The sequence below is a fragment of the Schistocerca serialis genome, chromosome 3 (assembly GCF_023864345.2).
Source record: "Schistocerca serialis cubense isolate TAMUIC-IGC-003099 chromosome 3, iqSchSeri2.2, whole genome shotgun sequence".
Lineage (NCBI taxonomy): Eukaryota > Metazoa > Arthropoda > Insecta > Orthoptera > Acrididae > Schistocerca > Schistocerca serialis.
Window position 1 is genome coordinate 17804613 of NC_064640.1, and position 25617 is coordinate 17830229.

A 25617-nucleotide genomic window follows, 5' to 3' on the forward strand; every position below is an offset into this window, starting at 1 on the left:
ACATAGCAGTAAATCAAACATATTTCAGGACATAGTAGAAGACACCTGGTTCTCGTAAAGTGGATTTTGCTAAAATAATTCTTCATTCTTGGCTTATGATCAAGCCCCATCCACAGCAAAATTCAGATACATTTTCTCAAATCATCAATGCTTATATTACTCCATAAAGTCAGTCTTGATGACAGTAATACTATCTCTGCAGTTATTCCACTAACAACATCATAACAGTTTGTTTCCTTTACTGTGAAATCATACATTTAGTCGTATACAAAAAAAATTGTAAATATCAATGACAAATATTTGTAAGTAGATCGCCCAAAAGCGCATTGTCTACTCCTCAATTACCAGAAAAAAACTGTTTAAATTCTTTTCATCAAACAGCCACAAAGTCTTAATGAAAGCAAGCACTACACAATGCCACATATGAACAAAATGTATATATATGGCCAGTACCAGCAAGGAACATGTACCAACACTATACCATACTAAGGTAACAACTGCCAGTCATCCAGTGCTGCCACTACAGAACTAACACCAAAGAACTTTTGGCAATGGCCAGCAGAGTGTGGTGCCCATTTGTTTTCAACACAGCTGTGCTCATATATGCATCACAAGCAAATATGACACCTTGTGTGATTGAATATGATGCACACAGAAAAAACAGAAAAACTGATGTGCGTTATATATAATGCACATGGCAGTGAAAGTGTTAAGTTATGACAATGTTTTGGGGCACATCTGTGTGACGGACGGGGGTGGGGGATGGCGAGTGGGAAGGAGGTGGGGGGGTGGGGGGGGCAGAAAAGAATAGGAGAAGAATAAGAGTAAAGGGAAGAGAAAAGGCAATATGGGTGATGCTAAACGAAGCAGTACATGTAGAAAGAGGAGGTAAAAGATTGGAGGGCACTACAATCGAAAGGATGCCAAATGGAAGAAAGGGAATGATGAGGATGTTTGGTTTGAACTGTGTTGAGCAATACTTCCATAAGAAACGTTTTTCACTGGTACATATTGTATTGTTTTGTATTGTATTCTTTACCAGTCCTTCTCATCATTTTTGTACAGCAGGTACATTATGATATTCGATACATCAGATTTTTATGACATTCTAAACATTCAAAAGCAATCACATACACTTAAACCTTAACATTTTCATCATAGCAGAAAGCAGTAAACATGCAGCTGTTCTACCAGCTCATTTACGATGAATGCAACTATTTCACACACTGAAAATTTTTTACAAACTATCTGCTACTAACATATATTTTTACATTAATAATGTACACATTTAGGTTTTAGTGTCCTCGATTCTGAGTTATACAACAATCACTCTTCTGAAGTAGGTAGGCTCAAAAAGATGTTTTAAATGGTGACATATTAAGTAATAAGTGGAAGAAAAAATATAAATTTACAAGAAAAATTTCTCTCACAGATCTCAAGTTAAATGGTCCTGATAAATGTGGAATGAGTCAGCTAATCTTAAACAGATTTTCATTAAAGAAGTAATAACAAACTTGTCAAAACATGTAAACATACAATACTCTGAGCTGCATATGAAAATCCTTAGGTCATTGTAGCCACACAGCATCAAACAGAAAATCAGGCTACTGCACTTATTTACATTGATCACATTGCTGCACTGAAGATATCCACAGGTTTTATATAACACTCAAATTATTTGACATTCTTAATAATATATATACGTCAATCACTTCTACTAATAAATTCATGAATGGAGTAGAAGGAATTGTCTTTACATAAATCACTTGGCTCCTCTTAAACTCAACTTTATTAGTAGTCAAGTTTTCTTACAGCTAGTGGCAACTTAGAAAATGTCTGATCCTGAAAAATTGATGTCTTTCTGGACCATAGCTAGTGACTTTAATTATTTATAAACAATATGCTTATTTCTAATATAGATTTCCAGAACTGAGCTATTGGTTTGGAAAATATGAGATAAATTATTTATGCATAAATTAATAAGCAGCAACGGACTTATTTGATATCTTGGCAATAGACTTCAACCCTACTTACAGGGGTCATAATTAATTAGGAGACTGAGGAAACTGACAGGGGTTCAACACAAATAAAAAGAGGTTAAAGATTAACAGTGAGATGTATTCTACAAGATTTAAAAAACACAGAGGCAAGAATATCCACCATCTTATGACCTAATACTACTTACATAGGAGGAAGACAGTGACAGCGACATCAACCAGTCACTACCGAAATTAATATTTTAAACTACAAAATACCTTAAATGCCACCTAAACTACTAATGTGCTGGAAAGACTTGTATGCACATGGGAATTTCTAACACACTATAGACAAAGCTGTATCCACAAGATAATAATTGAGGGGACGTCTTACCACATGCCTGAAGATATCTTCTCATAGCAACTGCATGATGTAGTAGTGTTGACAAGCAAGTGCCTTAGCTAAATAACAACAGTAATTAGTTGCTCTGCTCTTCCATCCAGAACCATCCAAGATCAAGCATGTTCTTGTGGCTGACAGAGTTATGCCATGTATAACAATAAATTTTGATATTGCTATAATTATGTAATTTGTGAGTATAATGGCTTAGGAGTATGTGGAAGTAAGTCATTCTGTGTCTGAGCATCATCAGATAAATATTTTCTCCAAAAATTGCTATTTTACAAAATTTTACATCCAGCAGTATTCAAAAATACACACCTGAAATTTTGATAATATGTGAAATTTGATGAAAAAATCTTATGTACAAATCTGCTTTAATCTTAGATTTTTTAAACAAAATATAAATTTTAGACTAAAAGTGACAAAACATACTGGATTATCCACTATTTAGGTATAAGCTACAATACAAAAATTACAGCACTATATTTTATTTATCTATCTATTTATTTATTTACACATCAAGTTCCATAAGACCAAATTTACGATCTAATCTCCAAGGTCATGGAACTTGTCGGGACACGAAATTACAACATAAAAGTAGTAACATTTAAAAATAACATGTTTATGAACCAAAGAAAAAGTCAAGCCGTAAGTTTCAGTAAATGCAGTCAACTATGTAACATAAGAATCAGCTTAATTTTTCAAGGAACTCCTGAATATAATAGGAGTGACCCATGAGGAAACTCTTCAGTTTTGATTTGAAAGCACGTGGATTACAGCCAAGATTTTTGAATACTTGTGGTAGCTTACTGAAAATGGATGTAGCAGTATACCGCACACCTTTCTCCACTAGAGTTAAGGAAGTCCGATCCAAATGCAGGTTTTGATTGCGACCGAGTATTAACTGACTGAAGGCTCCTAATTCCTGGGAATATGCAGACAGTGTTAACAAGAAATGACAGTAAAGAATATATACATTGAGAGGCCAATGTCAAAATACCCAGACTAGTGAACAGGGGCCAACAACAGTTTCGCAACCTTACACCACTTATTGCCTGAACCACCCATTTCTAAGCCAAAAATATCCTTTTAGAATGGGAAGAGTTACCCAAAAATATAATACCTTATAACATAAGAGAATGTAAATAAGCAAAGTAGACTAATTTTCATGTTGAACAATCACTTACTTCAGATACCACTCGAATAGTAAAAATGGCAGCATTAACTCTTTGAACAAGGTCCTGAATGTGAGCTTTCCACAACAGTTTACTATCTATCTCAATACCTAGAAATTTGAACTGTTTAGTTTCACTTAATCATATGACCATTCTGTGAAATTAAAATGTTGTTTTTGTTGAATTATGTGTCAGAAACTGTAAGAACTGAGTCTTACTGTGATTTAGCATTAGTTTATTTTCCACAAGCCATGAACTTAGGTCGTGAAGTGCACTGATTGAAACTGAGCCAATGTTGCACACAACATCCTTTGCTACCAAGCTAGTGTCATCATCAAACAGAAATATTTTAGAGTTACGCGTAATACTAGAGGGCATGTCATTTATATCAATAAGGAACAGGAGTGGCCCCAACACTGATCCCTGGGGCACCCCCCCCCCCCCCCCCCCATTTGACTGTACCCCACTCAGAACCCCACATCACAGCCATTCTCAACACCATGAATAATGACCTTTTGCTGTCTGTTGTTAAAGTAAGAGGTGAACCAATTGTGAGCTATTCCCCGTATTCCGTAATGGTCCAATTTCTGGAGAAACATTTTGTAATCAACACAATCAAACACCTTAGTTAAATCAAAAAATATTTCTAGTGTTCAAAACCTTTTGTTTATCCAATCAGTACCTTACATAGAAAAGAAAATATAGCACTTTCAGTTGTTACATGACTTCTAAAGCGGACCTGTACATTTGATAGCAAGTTTGCTTGCCAGTTGGTCAGATGGAAAGATTGATGTTAAAAAGCCATTACAAAGTCAAGTAAGCCATGGATTATTAAGAGAATTAAGATATCGTGTATGAGGAAGAGGGAAATATATGGACAGGCCAGAATAAGTCAGGGAGTCCCACAGGGTCCAATTTTATGTCCTCTGCTGTTCCGCATTCTTGTGAATGACCTCCTACTCAACGTTCAGCAAGCGAAACTAGTACTTTTTGCAGATGGCATGAGTGTTTATAATAAATCCCATTCCAGAAAAACCACCTGAAGATATTGTTAAGGATGTCTTTCAAAGAATTATTAGGAGGTTCTCAGAAAGTGGACTCTCCCTTAATTTTGAAAAAACTCACTGTATCCAGTTCTGTACACTGAATAGAGTCATATCGACAATTGATGTAGCATATGAACAGGGCTCAGTTAACAGGTTAGATTTCTCCAAATTTTTGGGTGTTCACATTGATGACAACTTGAAATAGAAGAAGCATATTACTGAGCTTCTCAAACAACTAAGTTCTGCTTATTTTGCTGTTTATTTAATCGCTAGTCTTGGTAATAACAAATCAGCCTCCTAACATACTTTACACATTTCCACTCAATAATGTCTTATGGAATAGTTTTCTGAAGCAACACACCACTTAGACATAAAGTACTGATTGCATGAAAGATAGCAGCGAGAATAATTTGTGGTGTTCACCCAAGGACATCATGTAGTCAACTTTTCAAGGAGTTAGATATTTTAACTGCACCATCGGACTACATATATTCACTAATGAAATTCATTACAAATAATCCATCTCAATTCACAAAGAACAGTCATGTTCATAAGTACAACACTAGAGGGAAAAATGACCTTTCCTATCCGTTATTGAAGCTGTCAGTTGCTCAAAAAGGAGTACATTATTCAGCAACAAAAATCTTTCATCATTTGCCCAACAACAAAGTGTCTGGCAGGTAGCAGACCAAGTTTTAAATCTAGCTTCAAATGATTTCTTTTGGACAACTCCTTCTACTCCATGTATGAGTGTCTGTTTCAGAAATGGTAAAGAAAAAAGTACCTCTAAATGTAGTTGCATGTGTAGAACTAAAACTTCCAGTAATATTAATATTAGCACTATTCATGTGTGTGTATGTATCTTGTCATCTGACTTGTTCCACATCATATCGATAAAATAATCGTGAAAATAATCTACGGAACATGACATAACTAAACTAAACTAAAACTAAACTTTCATGAGATACTATTCTTGATCCCATAGCCGAACATAAACATGATGAAACAACATAGAAATTCTTACGTGTCAAACAGAACAGACATCATACATATACAAAAATGTATACACCTTGATGGCCATTAAGATCCTTTCTGTGTGGATGCAATTTTACAAAATCTTGCAGAAATAAGCATGAGGGCATGAGCAATGAGCATAGTGGATTTAGGGCACTACTTACATAATGTGTAACAAATTGGGATTTAGGGTTGGACGAGAAGCATGCTTGAATAGCCAGAGCAGTTAAGGTACTCAAAAGCAGGAAATCTGGGTTCAAGTCGCAGTCTGGCACGAATTTTCAATTTTTACCACTGAATTCATTTCAGTGCCTGATTGCGGCCGTTGTCAGAATTTCTATTTCATTCCATCATGTACATGACTCTTTGAATTGGTTTAGAATTTGATATATGCATAGTTATCAATTCATAGTTTGTCTTTTCAGGATTTCGGCACTGTAATACTGTTTTGAACAGACAACAGACTATTCTGGTTGCTAATTATAGTATTTTGTTACTCGAAAAAGCTAAGAATATCTGGGAAAGATATGCACGTATGACACATTTCTTCTTCTTCTTCTTCTTCTTCTTCTTCTTCTTCTCAACCTTCTTCTTCTCTGAGGACCATGTTAATTTGTGTCGTCTTCATTTCTTCTGGTTTTTATTACTGTCCAATACTATTTCATTCTCATACTTTGCAAACTTCTGTGCTCTTCCATCCATGGTGAGTTTTCCCTGGGTCTAATTCTGTCCTGGACATCTGTGCCAGGCTGAATTTTTATTTGAAAGTCACTCTGCAGTAAATCTTTGTTTCTTGTTTTCCTATTTCTTCCACATCACTTTGTACTTTTATGATTTACTCTACTTTGGTCTTCTTATTCAAACAAAATAGTACTATCTGATGTGCTGACCTTCCCTGTTCCATTCGAAGAATGCTTCCTTAGAACATGCTCATTCTTTATTCTTTTCCTGATGATGTCCCAGATTCTACTGATCTGGGTACACATTCTTGGTTTTCCCATCTTCTACACTGACGTCCTCCTGTTCTTTAATGTCCGAATTCCTTGTGAGAATCCGTTGTTCCATTTCATTATTTACATAGTGTAAATTCTAAAATTTTACATAAAGTTTGCATCTTTGTATAAAAATTAAAACTGATTTTGAATTTAGCATCATATTAAGTTACCATATGTATGTGGGAAAATATTAAATTTGTTAAACAAGTATAAAAATTATTATATTGAACTTAACAAAAGTAATGAAAAAACACATATTGATGATAGTAAAAGATATGTTCAAAAATGTTTTGACTGTAAAGACTTCAGACTGAAATATTAAATAATTTATCGCAAGGAATCTGTTTTGAAATTATACACTGAAGGTTTTCACAACCATTTGTCATATTTGCTGGTGAATCTTCCTGGTTGTATGGTTGTGGTCCATGAAACATTTTTTTTCCTAAAATTCCATTCAGAGCTGCGTTGGACACTTTCAGAGGCACTCTTAGTTCTTCTGAGTTTCACCAACAAATGGATCGTCCATCAGAGTGTGACGTGAAAAGGCGATGTGGTCAAAACATTTTAAGGTATTTATGCGACTCTCTGACATACAACCCATCAGTCGGCAACACTCAGTGGAACCAGGACCATATCACAAAAGTGTTTGTATATGATAATATCAATTGTGACTGATAGTGTTACAAAGAAATCGAGAATAAGAACTTCTGATGGGATATAAATATGAAGGTGGAAGAGGTCCCAAGTTAGTTTGTAGTGAGTTGTTGGTTGCTGGCTTATTTAATGTGTTGGTTTGATTTGCTGCAGCCTGCCTGGATGGTATAATTTTTGCCTTGCACTTTATAGAGTAATTCGTGAGAAGAACCAGCTCACCTAACTACCAAAGCTAAGTATTATAATTTAATTTTAACATTTGCTACCTCCATCACTGGCATGTGGATTTAAAAAATTTTTTTTGTGTCATTATATTTACTTACTAAAATTTTAAGTAAAATTATTATCTTTGAATATATTTTGATGGAGTAGTGATGTTAAAACAAACACTGAATGGCAATTGTTGCTGCAAGGTATTTCGAGTACAACACAATTTTTTGCTGTGTCTTTTGGGGGATAGATTTAATTTCTTTCCTAGCATGATCCACAAAATTTTCTAATGTTGAGCACAATGATAGCTGGTTGTTGTGGCCAGTTCTCAGCATCTCATGTGCTGCTTGTACACAAGGGAAATGTCACGTAATTGTTCAAGTAGCACATGTTACTGTGTCTGGCTCTGCAGCATCACATAGGAAAAGCTTGGAATTGTTTAACTGCAGATGTTATATGGCTAACACCAGTTACAGCAGCAATGTTAAGCACAGCCAAAGGCATGGTTGTGATGCGCAGTCCTACACAACAGCCAATGGACATCAATAATGCACAGAAGATACAAAGGAAACTGCTAATTCACAACCTTGTATTTGCAACCAATGTAAAAGATTGAGGCAAGGAAAAGTGCTGTCATGAAAGGGGGTGGCTGGTTTTGTTGCTGCTGTGGTTGTTACTGTTGTGATCCATTTTTCAGGATTCATTCATAGCACCACATTTCAAAAGCTTCTACTCTCTTCTGAAGTGCTTGTCATCAATACTAGGCCACACTTTAGACCAATACCTTCAGAGAAAGATTTTCTAACACTTAAAATTATACATTGACGGAAAAAAGATCATAACACCAATGACTAGCTGTGCAACACAAATTAAAGTTGGTAGCTGTGTTTCTACATGTGAAAGATGATGTCTATTCAGATTTCACAGTAGTCACATAAGAGTGGCATTAGTAGCACCACTATCACGATGCAAATCAGGTTTGCTTTAAATACATGCTGTAACAGTTGTGAGTGTTAGTTACCTTTGAGACTGGATGTGATGAGTTGATGGTAGTCAAGAATGCCTTTGATGTGACAAAGATGATATTATCAGCACCTCACTGAGTTTGAACGAGGTCATGTAATAGGGCTACGAGAGGCTGGATGTTCCTTCTGTGATATTGCAGAAAGACTTAGCAGGCATGTAGCCACTGTATAAGACTGCTAGCAGCAGTGGTCACAAGAATGTACGGTCGAAAGAAGACAGTCTGTACATTGAGTCCTTTGACACATAACTGCAGCCAATTGTAAATAACCATTCACTCCTTGTATCTTATCCATGCTACCTTCAGAATTTCAATGAATGTATTCCAGTCAACAGTGTCAAAAGTATCCTCTAAGTCTATAAATGACCCTTCTTCAACCTATCCTCTCTGAGCCTGGCTTTTACTAGTTTTTTCTTTCTTCTGTTAATATTTTTTTCAGTATTTTGTAGGCATGATGGTTCTGTAATATTCACACCTACCATCAACTGTCTTCTTTAGAAGTGGAATTACTACAGTCTTCTTGCAGTCTGAGCATATTTCACCTGTCTCATACGCCTATTTTCCAGATGGAATAGTTTAGTCATGACTGCCTCTCCCAAGGATCTCTGTTATTTTGAGAGTGTCATTTACTCCAGGGATCTTGTTTGCACTTAGGTATTCCAATCCTCATCAAATTATTATCGCAGTACCTTATCTCCCACCTCATTTTCATCTACTTCCCGTTCCCTTTCTATTGTCTTCAACTTCATTTCCTTTGTATACCCCTTAATATATTCCTTTCACTGTTTAGCTTTCCCTTCTTTGCTTAGTAGTGGCTTGCCATATGACCCTGATGTTCATACAGTCCCCCTTTCCCTTTCAAAAGGGCTTCCTAATTTTCCCACAGGCAGCCTCTATCTCTCCCCTATTTATGCCTGCATCTACAGCCTTTGCATTTTGCACTTTCTGTCAATCTACTTTATTACACATCTGTATTCCCGTTCACCTTCTTCATTTGCTGCATTTTTATATTTTCTCCTTTCATTAGTTAAATTTAATAACTCCAATGTTATCTAAGGATTTCTACTAACCCTTGGCTTGTTACTATGTTGCCTTCCATATTTCTTCTCTCAAAGCTAACTATTTGTCTTCTATTGTATTCCTTTTCTACACATCTAAAAACAATATGTTTACAGTTATGCAAACTTTCTCTTTTTTAAATATTTGTAGACCACTGGAAATCCCTACCAGAACTAAGAGAAACTGGATTTGCTGCAGAAATAATAAAAAATTGGTTGAAAAAGGGTAATAGTTATCCTACTTTACAAGACAAACCACATTCCCCAATGGTGCAGGTAATTTGTTGCACAGAAATTTGTGATACAAAACACCTGTTAATTTGTCTGGCATAGTGCATGATCCTGTAAGTTTATTATCCACAATTTCTGCCACAAATGGGTACTAAAGCAGACCTAATACCTTGTTTTCATCATTGCTGAAAGACTTGCATACATAGCTATAATGACAATTTATTATCTTTTTTCAACACAGGATTATATGGCCAGCTGGTTGCAACTAACTGGTAGGTACGTTGAACTAGGTTTCAACACCTACTAGGATTGTCTTCATCAGAATGAAATTTTGATAAAGCAAAAAACTATATTGCTAAGAAGCAATGGTCAGAATTTAGAGCAGCTATGTTCAAGCCATAAGTGAAATGAAATGTTCCAGCCCTTGCCACCTGTGCCCAGCTGGGAAAAACATAAGATATTGCTCTAAATTCTGACCATTGCTTCTTAGCAATGTAATCTTATGCTTTATAAAAATTTCATTCTGATGAAGACACCTCTACTAGGTGTCAAAATCTTTAACGTAACTACCAGTTAGTTGCAACCAGTTGGATGTATAATCCTATGCTGAAACTCGTATATGATTGCTGAATAACAGCCTGTTCAACTGTACATTAATTTATTATCTCACTCAGTGTTACATAATAACAAACCACCACCATGTATCTCCAGTTTGAACAAAATGTCATTCTTATAAGAACACAGTGTCTTACACTCATCCCACTACCCAATAAATTTGAGGTGCTGTCTTCTACTGAAACTGAAACTGAGCCACTGAGACTCACTTCAACTGCTGGTAATATTTATCTCTTAACAGAAACATGCAGAAGAACTGCTACTCAAGTTTAAAATAGTTGGCCATGCAACTTGATCGATTTGTAGTTAATAGAACAGTTCACGAGGGGGGGACACTCTGTGGTACACATTCACTGTAAAGAAACAATGCTAAATAAAATGCATTTGGCTGTTGAAAGAGCAATGTGTGAAGCCTTCAGTGGCGGCTCTTGAAGAATATTGTAATAGGATCTTTCTCGAAACCCAAAGAAGTTCTGGTTGTATGCAAAGATATTAACTGTGCCAAAGTTAGTGTCCAATCACACACAGATGAGGCAGGAACTGAAACAGAGTAGCAAAGCAAATGCAGAAATGCTTAACTCTGTTTTCAAATGTCCCCTTACAACAGAAAACCCAAGATTATTGTCCCAATTAAATGTTTGAACCACTGCAAACATGAGTGAAATACATATTGTGCCAGTGGCACTGAGAAGTGGCTGAAATCACTCAAATTAAACAAAGATCTGGGCCCCATTGGAATCCCTATCAGATTCACACTTACTCAGCAACTGAGATAGCCCGTCTTTCAACCATAATATACCATAGAGTCATCAAAGGAAAAACCATACCCACTGGTTGAAAAATAAACAGATCACGCCTGTTTCCCAGAATGGCAGAAGAACTGTTCCAAAAAACCACTACCCAGTCTCATTGACATGCATTTGTTGCAGAATCTTAGGGCATATTCATATTTCAAATGTAGTGAGGTATATCAAACAGGATGGCCTCCTCCACTCCAAACGAAATGCATTTGGAAAACATTAATCATGTAAAAAACCAAACTCACACTTCTCTTAAGACATCCTGAAAGCTGAGCATCAAAACAGTGAGATAGTTGCAGTATTTACTGACTTCTGAAAACCATCTGACTCAGTACCACATCTACAGCTGTTAATGAAAGTAAGATCATACAGGGTATCAAGCGAGATTTGTGACAGGAATGAGGATTTCTTTGATGGGTGGATGCAGCATGTTATATTGGATGGATGTTCATCGACAGATGCAAATATAACTTCTGGTGTGCCCCAGGGACGTATGTTGGGGCCATTGCAGTTCATGCTGTATATTTATGGCAGACAACATTAGTAGTAATCTTGGACTTTTTGCAGATGATGCAGTTATAATGAAGTACTGTCTTAGAAAAGCTGCCCAGTATTCAGTCACACCTTGATAAGATGGCATAGCAGTACAACAATTGCGAACTTGCTTTAAGTGTTCAGAAATGTAAAATTGTGTAATCTGGCATGGTGGTACCATGACTTTAGAGCTTGCGTGTACCTCTCACACACAACTGAGCATTCAAGAGCATGATAGGTGCCTTCAGAAGCTCCAGTCCTTCATACATTTGTCTCAGGGTTATCATCTTCTCCTGATAACACTCACTCATCAGTATCTGGCATGCAAACTGTCGGAAGTCTACTGCAATCCCTTATTTGTTTTGAAAATGATCATGTACCTGTACATTCCTGGAAGATGCTGCTGAATGTTTTTTCAGGTGGAATGTGGTGTTGACGATGTCACTCATTGTACATAAAATATGCCTGTTTGTAAAGGCAATTAAATAATCCATAAGAGAATACCATGTCTGCCATTGCCCGCGTGGAATAATAGGGCTCCATTTCCCATTTACACTGTTCACACTCCACTGAATCACTAACCTTATTCTGATGTCTACAGATCCTGATTTATGAGGTGGTTGTACGTGCAACTGTCTGACAACAGCATGACAGAGGACTAATAAGGAGACTTTATGGGCTGGCTCTCTTTCATTTTCTTCATATTTATAGGCTTTTCAAGCTCAGTGCAAATAGATTACTTTCCTATAACAGCATGACAATTCTCAAACAAACATGAAAAAAACTTTCTCTGGAAACTAGAAAATTCTGGGCACTGTTAATAACAAAACATATCTGATGTGTTGACATAGTCATTGGTAACCAAGCACATATCATGAAATTCTAGTAATCATAAAGCTGCTGCATCAGATCTCATTATCTGCAATATTCTTTTTACTTTTCCATAAATTCCAGCCTTATTTACAAATAAAAACATTAATAAACAACTAATGAATCACATTTTTAAATGCAAATATATCTTTATTTTTCATTACTAATGGTGTGACAATGCCAGTACTGACAATGAATTGAAATTTAGTGAAAATTCTAAAGGAAATACTTTTTTCTTCATGCAGATTGAAATATATTTTTTTCATTTAACAATAAGCCATTTCACATGACAATATTAAATTTTAATTCATTTTCACAAGACCAGTAATTAAAAATAACTAGATATTATATTTGTTAAAAATATGATTCATTATTTCCTAATTAATATTTATATTTAATAATAACCATAGAATTTAAATAAAAATATTTTTAAAAATTTGCATCTAGTGAAACTTGAACCAGCAACTTTACAACTGCTAGACTTCTCAATAGTTATGTTACTTGATTATAAATGTTTTGTATTTAAAAGTTTTCAGAAATCTTCTAATATTTAAAGATGATTTTATTGTGTTGTTTTTTTTTTCTTTTTCTTAAATATTGTATCATAATGCTTTAACAAACTGATGTGCTGTTAAAATAACCTTAAAATCCTACAAGCATGAAGAAAATCAAAGAAGGTGTGGTGTTACATACCTCTCTAAAGGAGTGCTGTGTATCCCAGTGTGTTCTCACTCACAAATAATACAAATGAAGAACATTAAATGAGTCAACATAGAGGAAAGTACAAATATTGTGTGATTCTGTTACTGTATCTACAAGTAGAGAGCCATGTCAAGGGATGATACACATCTTCAAGATGAGATAGTGATGGCAGTAACTTCGCATGGAAGGGAATGTAGAACCTCTTAGCATTGGCAGCCTACTCTGAAGAAGTGTGAAGTCCTCAGGAAATACATACAGGGTGTCCATAATTAAAGTACCAATTTCAAAATACTGTAGAAAGAGAACCACTGCTCTGAATTACATCTAATTTGAACAGCCTATGATTGATGCAGGGGGAAACATCAAGAAATAAAAGTAATTTTGCCAATACATGGTGCTGTAAGTCTGTTACTGTAAATGAAGTCAGCTACAAATGGCAAATTAATTGCGAAATCATGGCTATGATTTGACTCGCACATTACTGTTCAATGTGCATGACTGCACAAGTTCGGTAGTCAACAATTGTGGCACTGTTACTTAGGTAAGCCCATCCATGACAGAAAGGTTGTACCGCATCGGATGGGAAAAATCAGTTTTTAATTGTCCCAAGGCCAAAAAGCAAATAAAAAGCAAAAATACATCTGTTTATCATTGTTCCAAGTAACAATACTAAGCAAAATGACATCAGTTTCTAATTGTCATGAGATTGGTGGAAGACATGTTCAATATGTTGTCCACCATTTTCTGCCACAAGTTGAAATCGAGAAACAGCATGTTCCACAACAGATCAAAGTGCCTTAGGGGTTACATTCAGAATGTGTTACACAATGAGTGCCTTTGATTCAGCTACATTTTTAACTGGAGCACTGAACATAATATCTCTCAGATAACTCCACAGATTATGATCAGGTGATATGGATGGCCAGGCTTTAGAAAAATGGTGTCTGATAATTCTAGCATTTCTGAAAGCCTCTGCAGCAGCTGCTTCACTGGCTGTGCTATCTGCAGAGGAGCACCATCTTGCATAAAAATGATCGTACCCACACATGCACACTGTTGAAGTGTTGGAATGACACTGGTGCACAAAAGTCTCTCATAGCATTTACCAGTGACAATACAAGTAACAGAACCCACAGGACTCATCTCCTCAAAAATATATGGCCCTACGATACACAATGCTGTCAACCTGCACCACACAGTCACTTTATAGAATTAAGTGGTACTGGCTGATTTGTGTGCAGATTTTCTGTTGCCCATATTCTGCAAGTCTGCATTTTGACATGTCCTTGGAGATGGAAATGGATTTTGTCTGTCCACAGAATGTTCCATGGGCATTCATTGCCCACTCCTTTTGACCAAGAATTTCCAGACCAAAAGTCTGTCTCGCTGGCAGGTCTGCAGGAAGCAGCCCCCAAACATAGGTAATTTTTTACAGATGGCAATGCAGGATGTTTTGCAGAATTTTATGCACCGAGCTCATGGGCATGTCCAACATTTAGACAATTCCCCATGCACTGCGGGTTTGCACATCACCACTTGATCCCTTTTGCAATGCTATGGCTACATATTTGACAAATGTCAGATCAATTGCTTTCTTGCCTCTGCAAAATTTCACTTCAAATGAATATTTTGCATTTTTTCATACCCTTCACTGTACTGTAAAAGAGCTTTACCAGCAGCACATAATCCTTCATGGAGACAGTCATGTTGGGCATCTCAAACACAACCTGAGGAACAGTTGTGCACTGCACATCTGGAAGTGCACATATTCTGACACAGTGAATGAAATTTTTGTTAAACTTTTTTTGTCCCATGACATTCACTTTATAGGACTCTATATTCGAGAAGAATCAGCATTTTTTAAAGATGTAGTTCGTTTTCACTTCATTTATATAACCTACAACAAATTTCACAGGTATTCACCAAAATTCCAAATTTCATATAAGCTATGGAAAATCATAATTTATTATTTATCACACAAATTGTCTTCAGCGTATTCAAACAATGTTATTAACCTCTCTTAATGGAAACTTTTTATATTACAAAATGTAAACAAATGTCTAACAATATGTGGTGACAGTCGACCGCCAGTAACTTCACCAGAAAAGTGCAGAATAAATGGTCTTTGGAGACTTGAGATTCTTTGGAGGTTCCGTCTACTATTTGACTGAGTGATATGCGTGTTGTGAATTTCTGCATTGCTTTTCTTGTGTCTTACCGTAATAAGTTGGAGTTTTCTGTGCGTGGTCCGTCGCTATAGCCAAAAAACCCACATTGGTGACCCCGAGTCGCGAAAATACGTTGCATTTGCTCGTTGTGTATCACCAGTTTCGCGCCAATAGACAATGTCGCAGCCTCCAGTTTTTCTGGCAGTGCAGGACGCCGCGACCGCAGAATGGACAATCAACTGTCAAGCGCAACGCTATACCACATGTACTACTAATACACTGGGAATGTTCATGTCCGGTGTTTGCCTCGCCTGCCGGACAACTCTAACCTCTGCCAGCATACCACACCAGGCGATGTACACATCGTCGCAGATACCTTCTACGGCGTTCTACGCTCAACAGAATGCTCCTCCAGCACAAGATCCTGGAAACCCCTCGCCCGAGTTTCTACTGCACAACACAGACCACGCGGCAGTCCAGTTTCGGGGTCCACACGCACGGCCACCCTCTCCTCAGAGCAGCCCACCATTTAACATGTCCCCACCACACCGGTCGAAGGGACACTCACGCCGACTGCGTCGGACAGCACATGGAACAGCAGCCATCTAGCGGCCAAGACCTGGAACCACCAGCGGGTCGGCAACAGCCTCTCCCCAGCCCAACCGGGCTAGTGCCTGCCCACCCCGCCTTCCCCTCGCCTGACACTTCGGCTGGCGGGAGGAGTACAGCTGATTCACGTACATGCTGGTTCCACTCCACTTTCAGGGATGCCGCTCGCAACTGCTGTCTGCCCTGCACGTTCCCAAGCGCCGCACGTGGGCGACAGTAGGCGCCACGGCCCGCGGATACATGCAGGGGCTGTCCCAAAGACGTTGCATTCTGTCAGATCCCCCACCTCACGAGGATGTCTGTACGCCTTGGATTTAAGTTCGCGCCGGTATTTTCTCGTCGATACGGAGCAGACATTAGTGTCATACCTTCCACATTTTCTGTAAAGGACACGACACCAACCAAACTGTCCCTTCGAGCAGCAAATAAGTCTCCACTTCGTGTCGATGGTTTGGCCAAGTTACCTATTGAACTCATACCTGGCAAACAGTTCACTTGGTCCTTCTAATGTGGCTGACGGCGAAGATCCAGTATTAGGCATTGACTTCCTTTTCCACTTCGGACTGTCTCCAGATCTTCAGTCGGCCACATTATTGCACCACGCCTCATCCACTTATATTGCATGTTCAGTCCCCTCTTCGGCCACCCCCCTTCCCCCTCAGCTTCCGGACAACTTCGACATAGCTCCCATCGAGTGCTCTTCACTGGCGGACAGCCTCACAAATTCCATTGGCCAGCTCCAGCCCAAACGCCTTGCAGTCGACGATCCCCGTGCTCACAACGCCGAACTGAACCATACCATATTGTCAGCTATGCAAGCCCTCATCGAGGCACGATGCCTCGTACAACGCCTGTCAATGCCACCACCATCCGACACCGGAGATGCACCTCGTGGAACTTTGTCATCACCGACACAGACAGCTTCCCCGGCACATCAGGTTAGTGACTCTTGTGTGACACCGAATCCCATCCACGATGGCCCCCGAGCGAGTTCGCCAACCGAGCTGAGCGCTATCAAGAATGGCACAACACACAAAATTGTCACGACAGATGGGCCACCAGTGCGTGATAAAGCACGCTGACTGCCACCACATAAACTACGCCTTGCTAAAGCTGCAGTGGAGGAACGTCTACGGGCACATATTGTTTGCCCATCGGACAGTAACTGGTCCTCACCCATACATTTAGTCCCCAAAAAGGACGGCACAGTGCGCCTCTGCGGCGACTATCATCGCCTGAATGCGCGGACGGTGTTAGACAATTATCCAATACCTCACATACAAGAATTTGTGCAAGTACTTAGCAGAGCACGCATCTTCAGTGTCTTGGACTGCCGCAAGGCATATTTGCAGATACCAATAGAACAGAGTGACATACCAAAGACAGCAGTGCTCACACCTTTTGGCCTGTACGAATTTTGTTACATGCCTTATGGTCTCAAAAACGCGGCCCAAACTTGGCAGCGTTTTATAGACTCACTTCTGTCTAACTATACATATTGCTACGCATACCTCGATGACATACTAATTGTTCCCCCCTCTGACAGGGAACATGAACTCCACCTGGCCACGATACAGGACTTATTGACATGTAATGGAGTCGAGATCAATAATGACAAGTCACAACTCCACTGCACCGCTGTCACTTTTCTGGGGTACACCGTCTCCTCGGATGGAATATGCCCCCCGCAGGTGCGGGTTGACTGCATTCGGGATCTACCTCTCCCAGTGTCGTTTCGTGAATTACAATGGTTTTTAGGAACTGCCAATTTCTACCGTCGTAACCTGCTGATGGCGGCAGCCATTCAAGCCCCTTTCACTGACGCATTGGCCAGCAAACAAATCTCAGGCAGTCGCCGAGTACAGTGGTCTGACAACGTAGTGAAAGCTTTTGAAGACCTCAAATCAGCGTTAGAACGTGGTGTCACTCTTGCTCACCCTTTGCCAGATGCCTGCATCCCTATTACAGCGGATGCAAGTGATTTTGCAATCAGTGCAGTCCTCCAACAGCATGTCAATGACACGACACAACCATTCCGGTTTTTTTCCAAAAAACTATCTACAGCTCAATGTAAATGGTCAGCATTTGACAGAGAATTGCTAGCAGTTTATGAAGCTGTAAAATATTTCTGCACAGACATCGAAGGAAGGAATATAACAATTTTCACAGACCATCGCCTCCTCACAGAGGCTATCCGTAACCCCGCTGCTGACCTTCCCCCACGTAGGTTTCGGCAAATGGACTTAATTTGCCAATACACAATAGACATCCACCACATTCGAGGGCCGGCCGGAATGGCCGAGCGGTTCTAGGCGCTACAGTCTGGAACCGCGCTACTGCTACGGTCGCAGGTTCGAATCCTGCCTTGGGTACGGATGTGTGTGATGTTTTTAGGTTAGTTAGGTTTAAGTAGTTCTAAGTTCTGGGGGACTGATGACCTTAGCAGTTAAGTCCCATAGTGCTCAGGGCCATTTGAACCACGTTCGAGGTTCAGAAAATGTGGTGGCTGACTACCTATAATGTATCACTGCAATTTCGTCCCCCATTAATTTCTACGAATTGGCCCACTTACAGGACAGTGAATTGCACAACCCCCGACAGGTCCCAGATACTTCCCTTCAGATAGTTTCGTGCAACCTACTGGGCTCAGCCAGGCCACTGCGGTGCGATACATCCACGGGCACCGCCCGGCCTATTTTTCCCCCTGCGCTGCATCGCCAAGTGTTTACTATGTTACATTACCTGGCACATCCTGGTGCTAAGGCTACTACGCACCTGGTTACAGAACACTTTGTGTGGCAGAGGGATTGTCGTACTTGGGCTCGTGCTTGTTTACAGTGCCAGCGCAGCAAAGTCGGCAGGTGCACACAACCCAGTCTAGGTAAATTCGACATCCTGAAAGGCCGCTTCCAACATGTACATGTGGACCTCGTAGGACCGTTACCTGTGTCTGATGGTTTCAGGTGTATCCGGTCCGTCATTGACCGCATTCCACATTGGGTGGAGGCAATACCCCTGCAGGACATCACAGCAGATTCCATAGCACACGCATTCGTATCCTCCTGGATAGCTCCATTTGGCTGCCCTACATCCATCACCACCAACCAGGGAAGACAGTTTGAATCCTTGCTGTTTAAAAAACTCTGCGTCATCTGTGGGGTGGATAGATTCCGCACTACGGCTTACCACCCTCAGAGCAATGGACTGGTTGAGCGGTGGCACAGGACTCTGAAAGCGGCACTCATGTATCCCAGTGGTGAGTGGTGCGATGCCCTTCCCTGGGTTATGCTAGGAATACGCACTGCTTACAGACCTCCAGGCTTCACTCGCAGACCTCCTGCATGACGAGACCCTAGTTCTCCCCACAGAGTTTGTCAATGACGAAGCAATCGCCAACCTATCCGACCTCCCCATGCTAGTTCAGCGTGTCCGGACATACATAGCTGCGATCCGCACACCTCCTCCATGACCACATACCCATCCTCGGGTATTCCTGCATTCGCCACTGGACTCTCGCGAGTTCGTAATGTTACGTGATGACACAGTCAAACCGGCATTACAGCCACCTTACTCTGGCCCACATCGAGTAGTGACTCGCACAGACAATACTATGGACATTCTCGTCAGTGGCCGCCGGCAGACAGATTCCCTCCAATGCGCAAAACCAGCCTGGACAGTCGAGGAATCTGTACCACCCCCTTCCCTCCCCTCCCCTCCCCTCCCCCCCCCCCCCCCCCGAGTCGAGAGTTCTTCCATCAGATGACGACACTGATCTCACACAGACCATCCACTCCCCTGCGCCCCACCATGATCGTATGTGCACCGAGCCTACACCTGTGGGCAACTTAGTGGTTGCGTTTGACGATACTCCACCCTCGTTTCACACAGGCACAGCGTGTGACAATCCACAACCTCAGGCTCAACCACATGTTGCGTGTGACATTACAATGTCCCAAGTGTTGGCACCCAATACCACCACAAAGTGTTCCAGTGTTTCTCCTGAACTATGTTACTATGTTACTTCCCCCACCCCTCCCCCCTATTGCCCCCTACATCCACTGTCAACGAAATTTCCATCTCAATCAATGACTCTGAGTACCCACACGACAAGCTTTCCTTGCAGCTCCATGAGGGATCCATGTTCGTCCTCCGCATAGGGGACACTTCATGTGGGTCCACACCCACGTCACATATCATCATCCTGCACACAGTCCCTATCCCAAATGGGTTGGGTACGGCTGCCATAGCTGCAACGTTCAGCACTGATGGGATGCTCAAGATTCGCCTCTCCCACTCCGCCTGTACTGTACTGCAACGATGACATCTTCACATCTTCGGTGCCAGTCCAGTTCACGCGTGGTGCAGGTTGACCAGTCCGCCCCCCCCCCCCCCCCCCCCTATGGATGGCGGCGGTGGCGGACTATACAAGCGGTAGTCCACCCTGCACAGACAGTATGGACTCATAGCACACACTGCTATCAATCAGCAAGCATCCCACAACGCCACTACACAGGAAGACACCCACATCCTTCCCCCAGTGCTCCGCAACAAGGGGGGGGGGGGGCAGGGAGGGGGGGCTCTGTGGTCGACCGCCAGTAGCTTCACCAGTGAAGTGCAGAGTAAATGGTCTTTGGAGACTTGAGAATCTTTGGAGGTTCCGTCTACTACTTGACTGAGTGATACGCATGTCGTGAATTTCTGCATTGTTTTTCTTGTATTTTCTGTAATTATACGAACCTTAATAAAAGTGTCTTATCGTAATAAGTTGGAGTTTTCTGTGCGTGGTCCATCGCTATAGCCAAAAAGCCCACAAATGCATATTTTGAAATTTTTCAAACTTTCTTTCAGCACTATATAAATATCTTTTGATAATATTTTGATTCTCAGATTTTTGCAAAAAGATAAAATTTTGCTCTGATTTTTCATTGTTATAACAACCAGATGTCATTATAATATTTAATTTGAGAGTGTAACTTCTAGAATGTTCTGGATATTGACTTAGGTTATAAATACAACCAAATGTGTCCCAAACAGTCAGCCAATTAGTTAGTCTACAGGTAGTATTTGTCTCAGCTCTTTTCAAGCACTGATAGGTGACACACCACATGTAGTTCATCTTTTATTGTGAAAAACTGTGCACAAACAGTTCTCTTTTGTGTTAAAAACTGTATGTTGTATTTTACAATGTGTAACATGCCAAATATGGAATAAATCAGGAAGAAATAGTGTCATTACTGGCAAGTGAACAACCTGTGGATCTATTCATCCCCTAATTAGATGACAAGCACCACATTCCCAACAAAGAAAAGATGAGTATCTTTTAATTTCAGAATTCACTAAATTTAACTCTGAATGACTTTTCTTTAGTTGATTTCCAAATGTGCTAAACTAGTATACAGAGAGGCTAGACGAATATGCAGAACTGCTGAAAATTGGCAGAGCTGTACAAAGTTTTGGAAAGAGGGTCATTTCAATGTTCTGATTCAAAATTTTTTTTTTTTTTTTTATGTACATACAAAAGCTGTTCATACGTTTAGTGAGCAGCACTATTATATTTTGTTACGGCGATAACAACAAAAGGAGAAGATTAAGTGTGTTATATTTGTGTACAAGGCCATGGTTGAGCAACCACAAAGTAAAGAAGAGAGAATATTAAATCTTCATTGAATAAACCACTTCTAACACCAAAGCTAAACACTGCAAGGGGCAGGCTGTAAGATCCCATTGTAACTACAGAGCTAAACACAACCAATAAGGATGTGCAATGAATATCAGCAGGAAGACAGCCTGCATCACAGAGTACTGCTCCAGAGACAAGTAAAACAGTTATACTTCAACAAGGTGTTTTTTCAGACATATATGTATGAGCCCTTTCTTTTTTTAAGTTCTGAGGAGTATTATCTATTGTAATAATGTGGCAATTTTTTTTCTTAACCTTGCAATATACCTCTACATAAAAAGTATACTGTACTAGGTGGTGTATTTTTTTGTTACTAAAAGCTCCCACTACCCTAAACCGGATGTTTACAAGCAAATCTACAGGCAACTACTTAATATAAAGCTTGACCTTCCTCATTTTATACAGAGGTGACAAAAGTCATGGGATACCTCCTAATATTATGTCGGACCTCCTCTTGGCCAGTGGGGCAGCAACTCGATGTGGCAGGAACAAAAAAAGGTGTTGGAAGTCCCCTGCAGAATCATTGTTTGGTAACATGAAGTACATGAATGTCTGCAAATGTTCTCCGAGTAGCCAAACATACAATTTCCAGTAAATGAGGATCCAGTCCATTCTACGTAAACACAGCTCACACCATTATGAACCAACAACAGCTTATTGATGACCTGGGTCAATGATTTTGTGGGGTCCACCCCACACTTGACCTCTACCATCAGTTCTTCCTAACTGAAACCTGGACTCATCTCACCAGGCCATGATTTTTCAGTCATCTGGGCTCCGACCAATACAGTTACGATCTCAGGAGAGGTGTTGCAGGTGATGTCGTGCTGTTAGCAAAGACACATCAGTCAGTCGTCTGTTGCCATTGTCCACACTGATCTCTGTGGTTATTTCAGGCAGTGTTATTCGTCTGTTAGCACTGACAACTCTAGAAATACGCTGCTGCTCTTGGTCATTAAGTGAAGGCCATCAGCTACTGCATTATCCGTGGTGAGAGGCAATGCCTGAAATCTGGAATTCTCAGCACACTATTGACACGGTGGACCTCATAATATTGAATTCCCTACTGATTTCCAAACTGGAATATCCCAGGTGTCTAGATGCAGCTACCATTTCATGTTCAAAGTCTGTTGATTCCCATCAGGCAGTGATAATTACATTGCAAACCTTTTCACATAAATCATCTAAGTACAAATGACAGCTCCACCAATGTACTACCCTTTTATACCTTGTGTACACAATACTACTGCCATCTGTATTTGCGTTTATTGGTATCCCATGACTTTTTACCACCTCAGTTTGTATGGCTGTCAGCAACACACCAATCGTAGACAGGCCACAGGGAGCATGACTCACCTCCAAGTCACTCTCACTCACTGCCTCCTCATTCTCCATCTTCTCCATACTCAATATGCTAGGCCTGAGAAGAACTTCTAAAGATGAAAATGCCTGGAACAGTTTCAAATAAATGCTTCATAAGACAACCAAAGTAAAACAAACATTGCAATGTAGCTGAATAAAATCAGGTGATGAAGGAATTAGAGCTGGAAATGGGAAACATAAGTGAGTTTTGTTATTTACACTACAAAATATCTGATGAAGGCTGAAAATGTAGACTAGCTACAGCAAGAAAATAATTTCTGTTGAAGAGGAATTTTTTGACATCTAATATAAATTTAAATGTTACAATATCTTTTTTGAAGGTGTTTTACTGGAATGTAGCCTTGTAAAGAAATGAAATGTGGACACAAACAGTGCAAGCAAAATGCTGTTGACGTGTGATGCTACAGAAGAATGCTGAAGATTAGGTGGGTAGATTAAACAGGAGGCAATGATTCAAATTAGGGAATAAAGAAATTTATGGCACAACTTGACAAAAAGAAGGTATCAGTTGATAGCACACATCCTGAAGCATCAAGGAATTGCCGTTGTGCTAATGGAAGGAAATGCCAGGGGTAAAAGCTGTGGAAGGAGAGCAAGACATGAATACAATAAGCAGATTGAAACGGATGTGGGTTGCAGTAGTTATGCAGAGATGAAGATGCTCATGCAAGATAGACTGATATGGAGAGCTGCATCAATCCACACTTCAGAATGATGATCACCACAATACACCTTCAGGCAAAAGATGGGCAACAACAAAACTTCAGGTGAAATCCCAGAGAAATGTTCAGAACATTTTTCCTGTTTTTATACATTTTTATGCTGTGACCAACCTTTTAACACCAATTTGTTACACCAACTAAGATGGTGTTGCTGCCAACATTGTATTTAAGTTCAGGTTCTTTAGTATGGAGGATCTGAGAATGGTTGCTAGTCACCAGAAACCAGTAAACGTCAATAAGCAATTGTATTTTATTGAGATTGCAACCGTTAAAATTTTTTAACAAATCACATTTAATTTGTTATCCATTTCCCAATGCCTTAAAAATGATACTGCATGTGTTCATCTTTTCCAAAGCCATTCAGTTAACTTCACAACATACCATTTCCAAATAACACCTAAGTACACGTACTACTTCTCAGGTGGTGAGGCAGCCCAGTGTAAAATGTGGAAAAATTATGGAAACGTCACTTTCACCAGAGTAATTTCAATGTCTGTGCAGAGTGGCATTTCTCTGTCACATCACATGGGAAAGAAGCAAGTGATGTTATCACTGATGCCATCAAGAAACTTGTCAATCTATAGTGCATCTACAACTCTTAGGTAATGACACCTACACAGTTGTTTCAATGGTGTTCCAAGAACATAACAGATTTGGTTGCTTGGTTAAGAGACTAAACAGTAAGGTCATGATTCGCTCGGCCAAGGAGTAGTTCATCTGGAGTTGGAGACATCAGCCAGAAATTTGATCAAATTATGGAAGTATGTAGGAGTGGTAAAACTGAAGTACTGAAATAAATAGTGATGCAATAGCAGAGAAATAATTAAAGGAGAATTTTTCAGAGCAGTATGTACGTCAGAGCAGACATGGGATCTCCAAGAGCTCTTCTGTGGTGAGAGAAACTCCACATGCCTCTGACCCTTGCCTATCTGATTAAGGGCAAAGACAGAGTAAAGAATGCTCTCTAGTTGTGAGATCCATAATAGTAAAGGCAAGAAAGCTAAAGATGTAATGGACATCAATTGGACTGACAATAATGAAACAAGGTCAGAGAAATAATCATATCAGTGTGTGGGTGGGGCTCAATAATACATTGCGTTGCTTTCATTATAAAACTAAAAGTTGGTATGAAGAAGGAACTCTCCTTCCAGAGTGGTTTTCCCAGATTTGCACAATTGTAGGCACTCAGGAGTTACTCTTTGTTATTTCTAGTGGCTACAATAACTCCCCTAAGACCTATATCTCTGACGTCGATCTGTTGTAGAATTTTAGAACATGTTTTTTGCTCGAGTATCATGTCGTTTTTGGAAACCCAGAATCTACTATGTAGGAATCAACATGGATTCCGGAAACAGCGATCGTGTGAGACCCAACTCGCTTTATTTGTTCATGAGACCCAGAAAATATTAGATACAGGCTCCCAGGTAGATGCTATTTTTCTTGACTTCCGGAAGGCGTTCGATACAGTTCCACACTGTCCCCTGATAAACAAAGTAAGAGCCTACGGAATATCAGACCAGCTGTGTGGCTGGATTGAAGAATTTTTAGCAAACAGAACACAGCATGTTGTTATCAATAAAGAGACGTCTACAGACGTTAAAGTAACCTCTGGCGTGCCACAGGGGAGTGTTATGGGACCATTGCTTTTCACAATATATATAAATGACCTAGTAGACAGTGTCATAAGTTCCATGCGGCTTCTCGCGGATGATGCTGTAGTATATAGAGAAGTTGCAGCATTAGAAAAT

At 39.9% G+C, this 25617-nt stretch overlaps 1 protein-coding gene across 1 annotated transcript in view; it reads right to left on the reverse strand.

The window, feature by feature from the left end:
- The window catches only part of LOC126469646 (uncharacterized), a 198809-nt gene extending 175641 nt beyond the window's left edge, over nt 1-23168 (reverse strand). The window contains exon 1 of the mRNA XM_050096771.1: nt 23121-23168. Coding sequence (XP_049952728.1) covers nt 23121-23168 — 48 coding nt within the window. The remainder of the gene's footprint in view (nt 1-23120) is intronic.
- Nucleotides 23169-25617: the final 2449 nt, after the last annotated feature.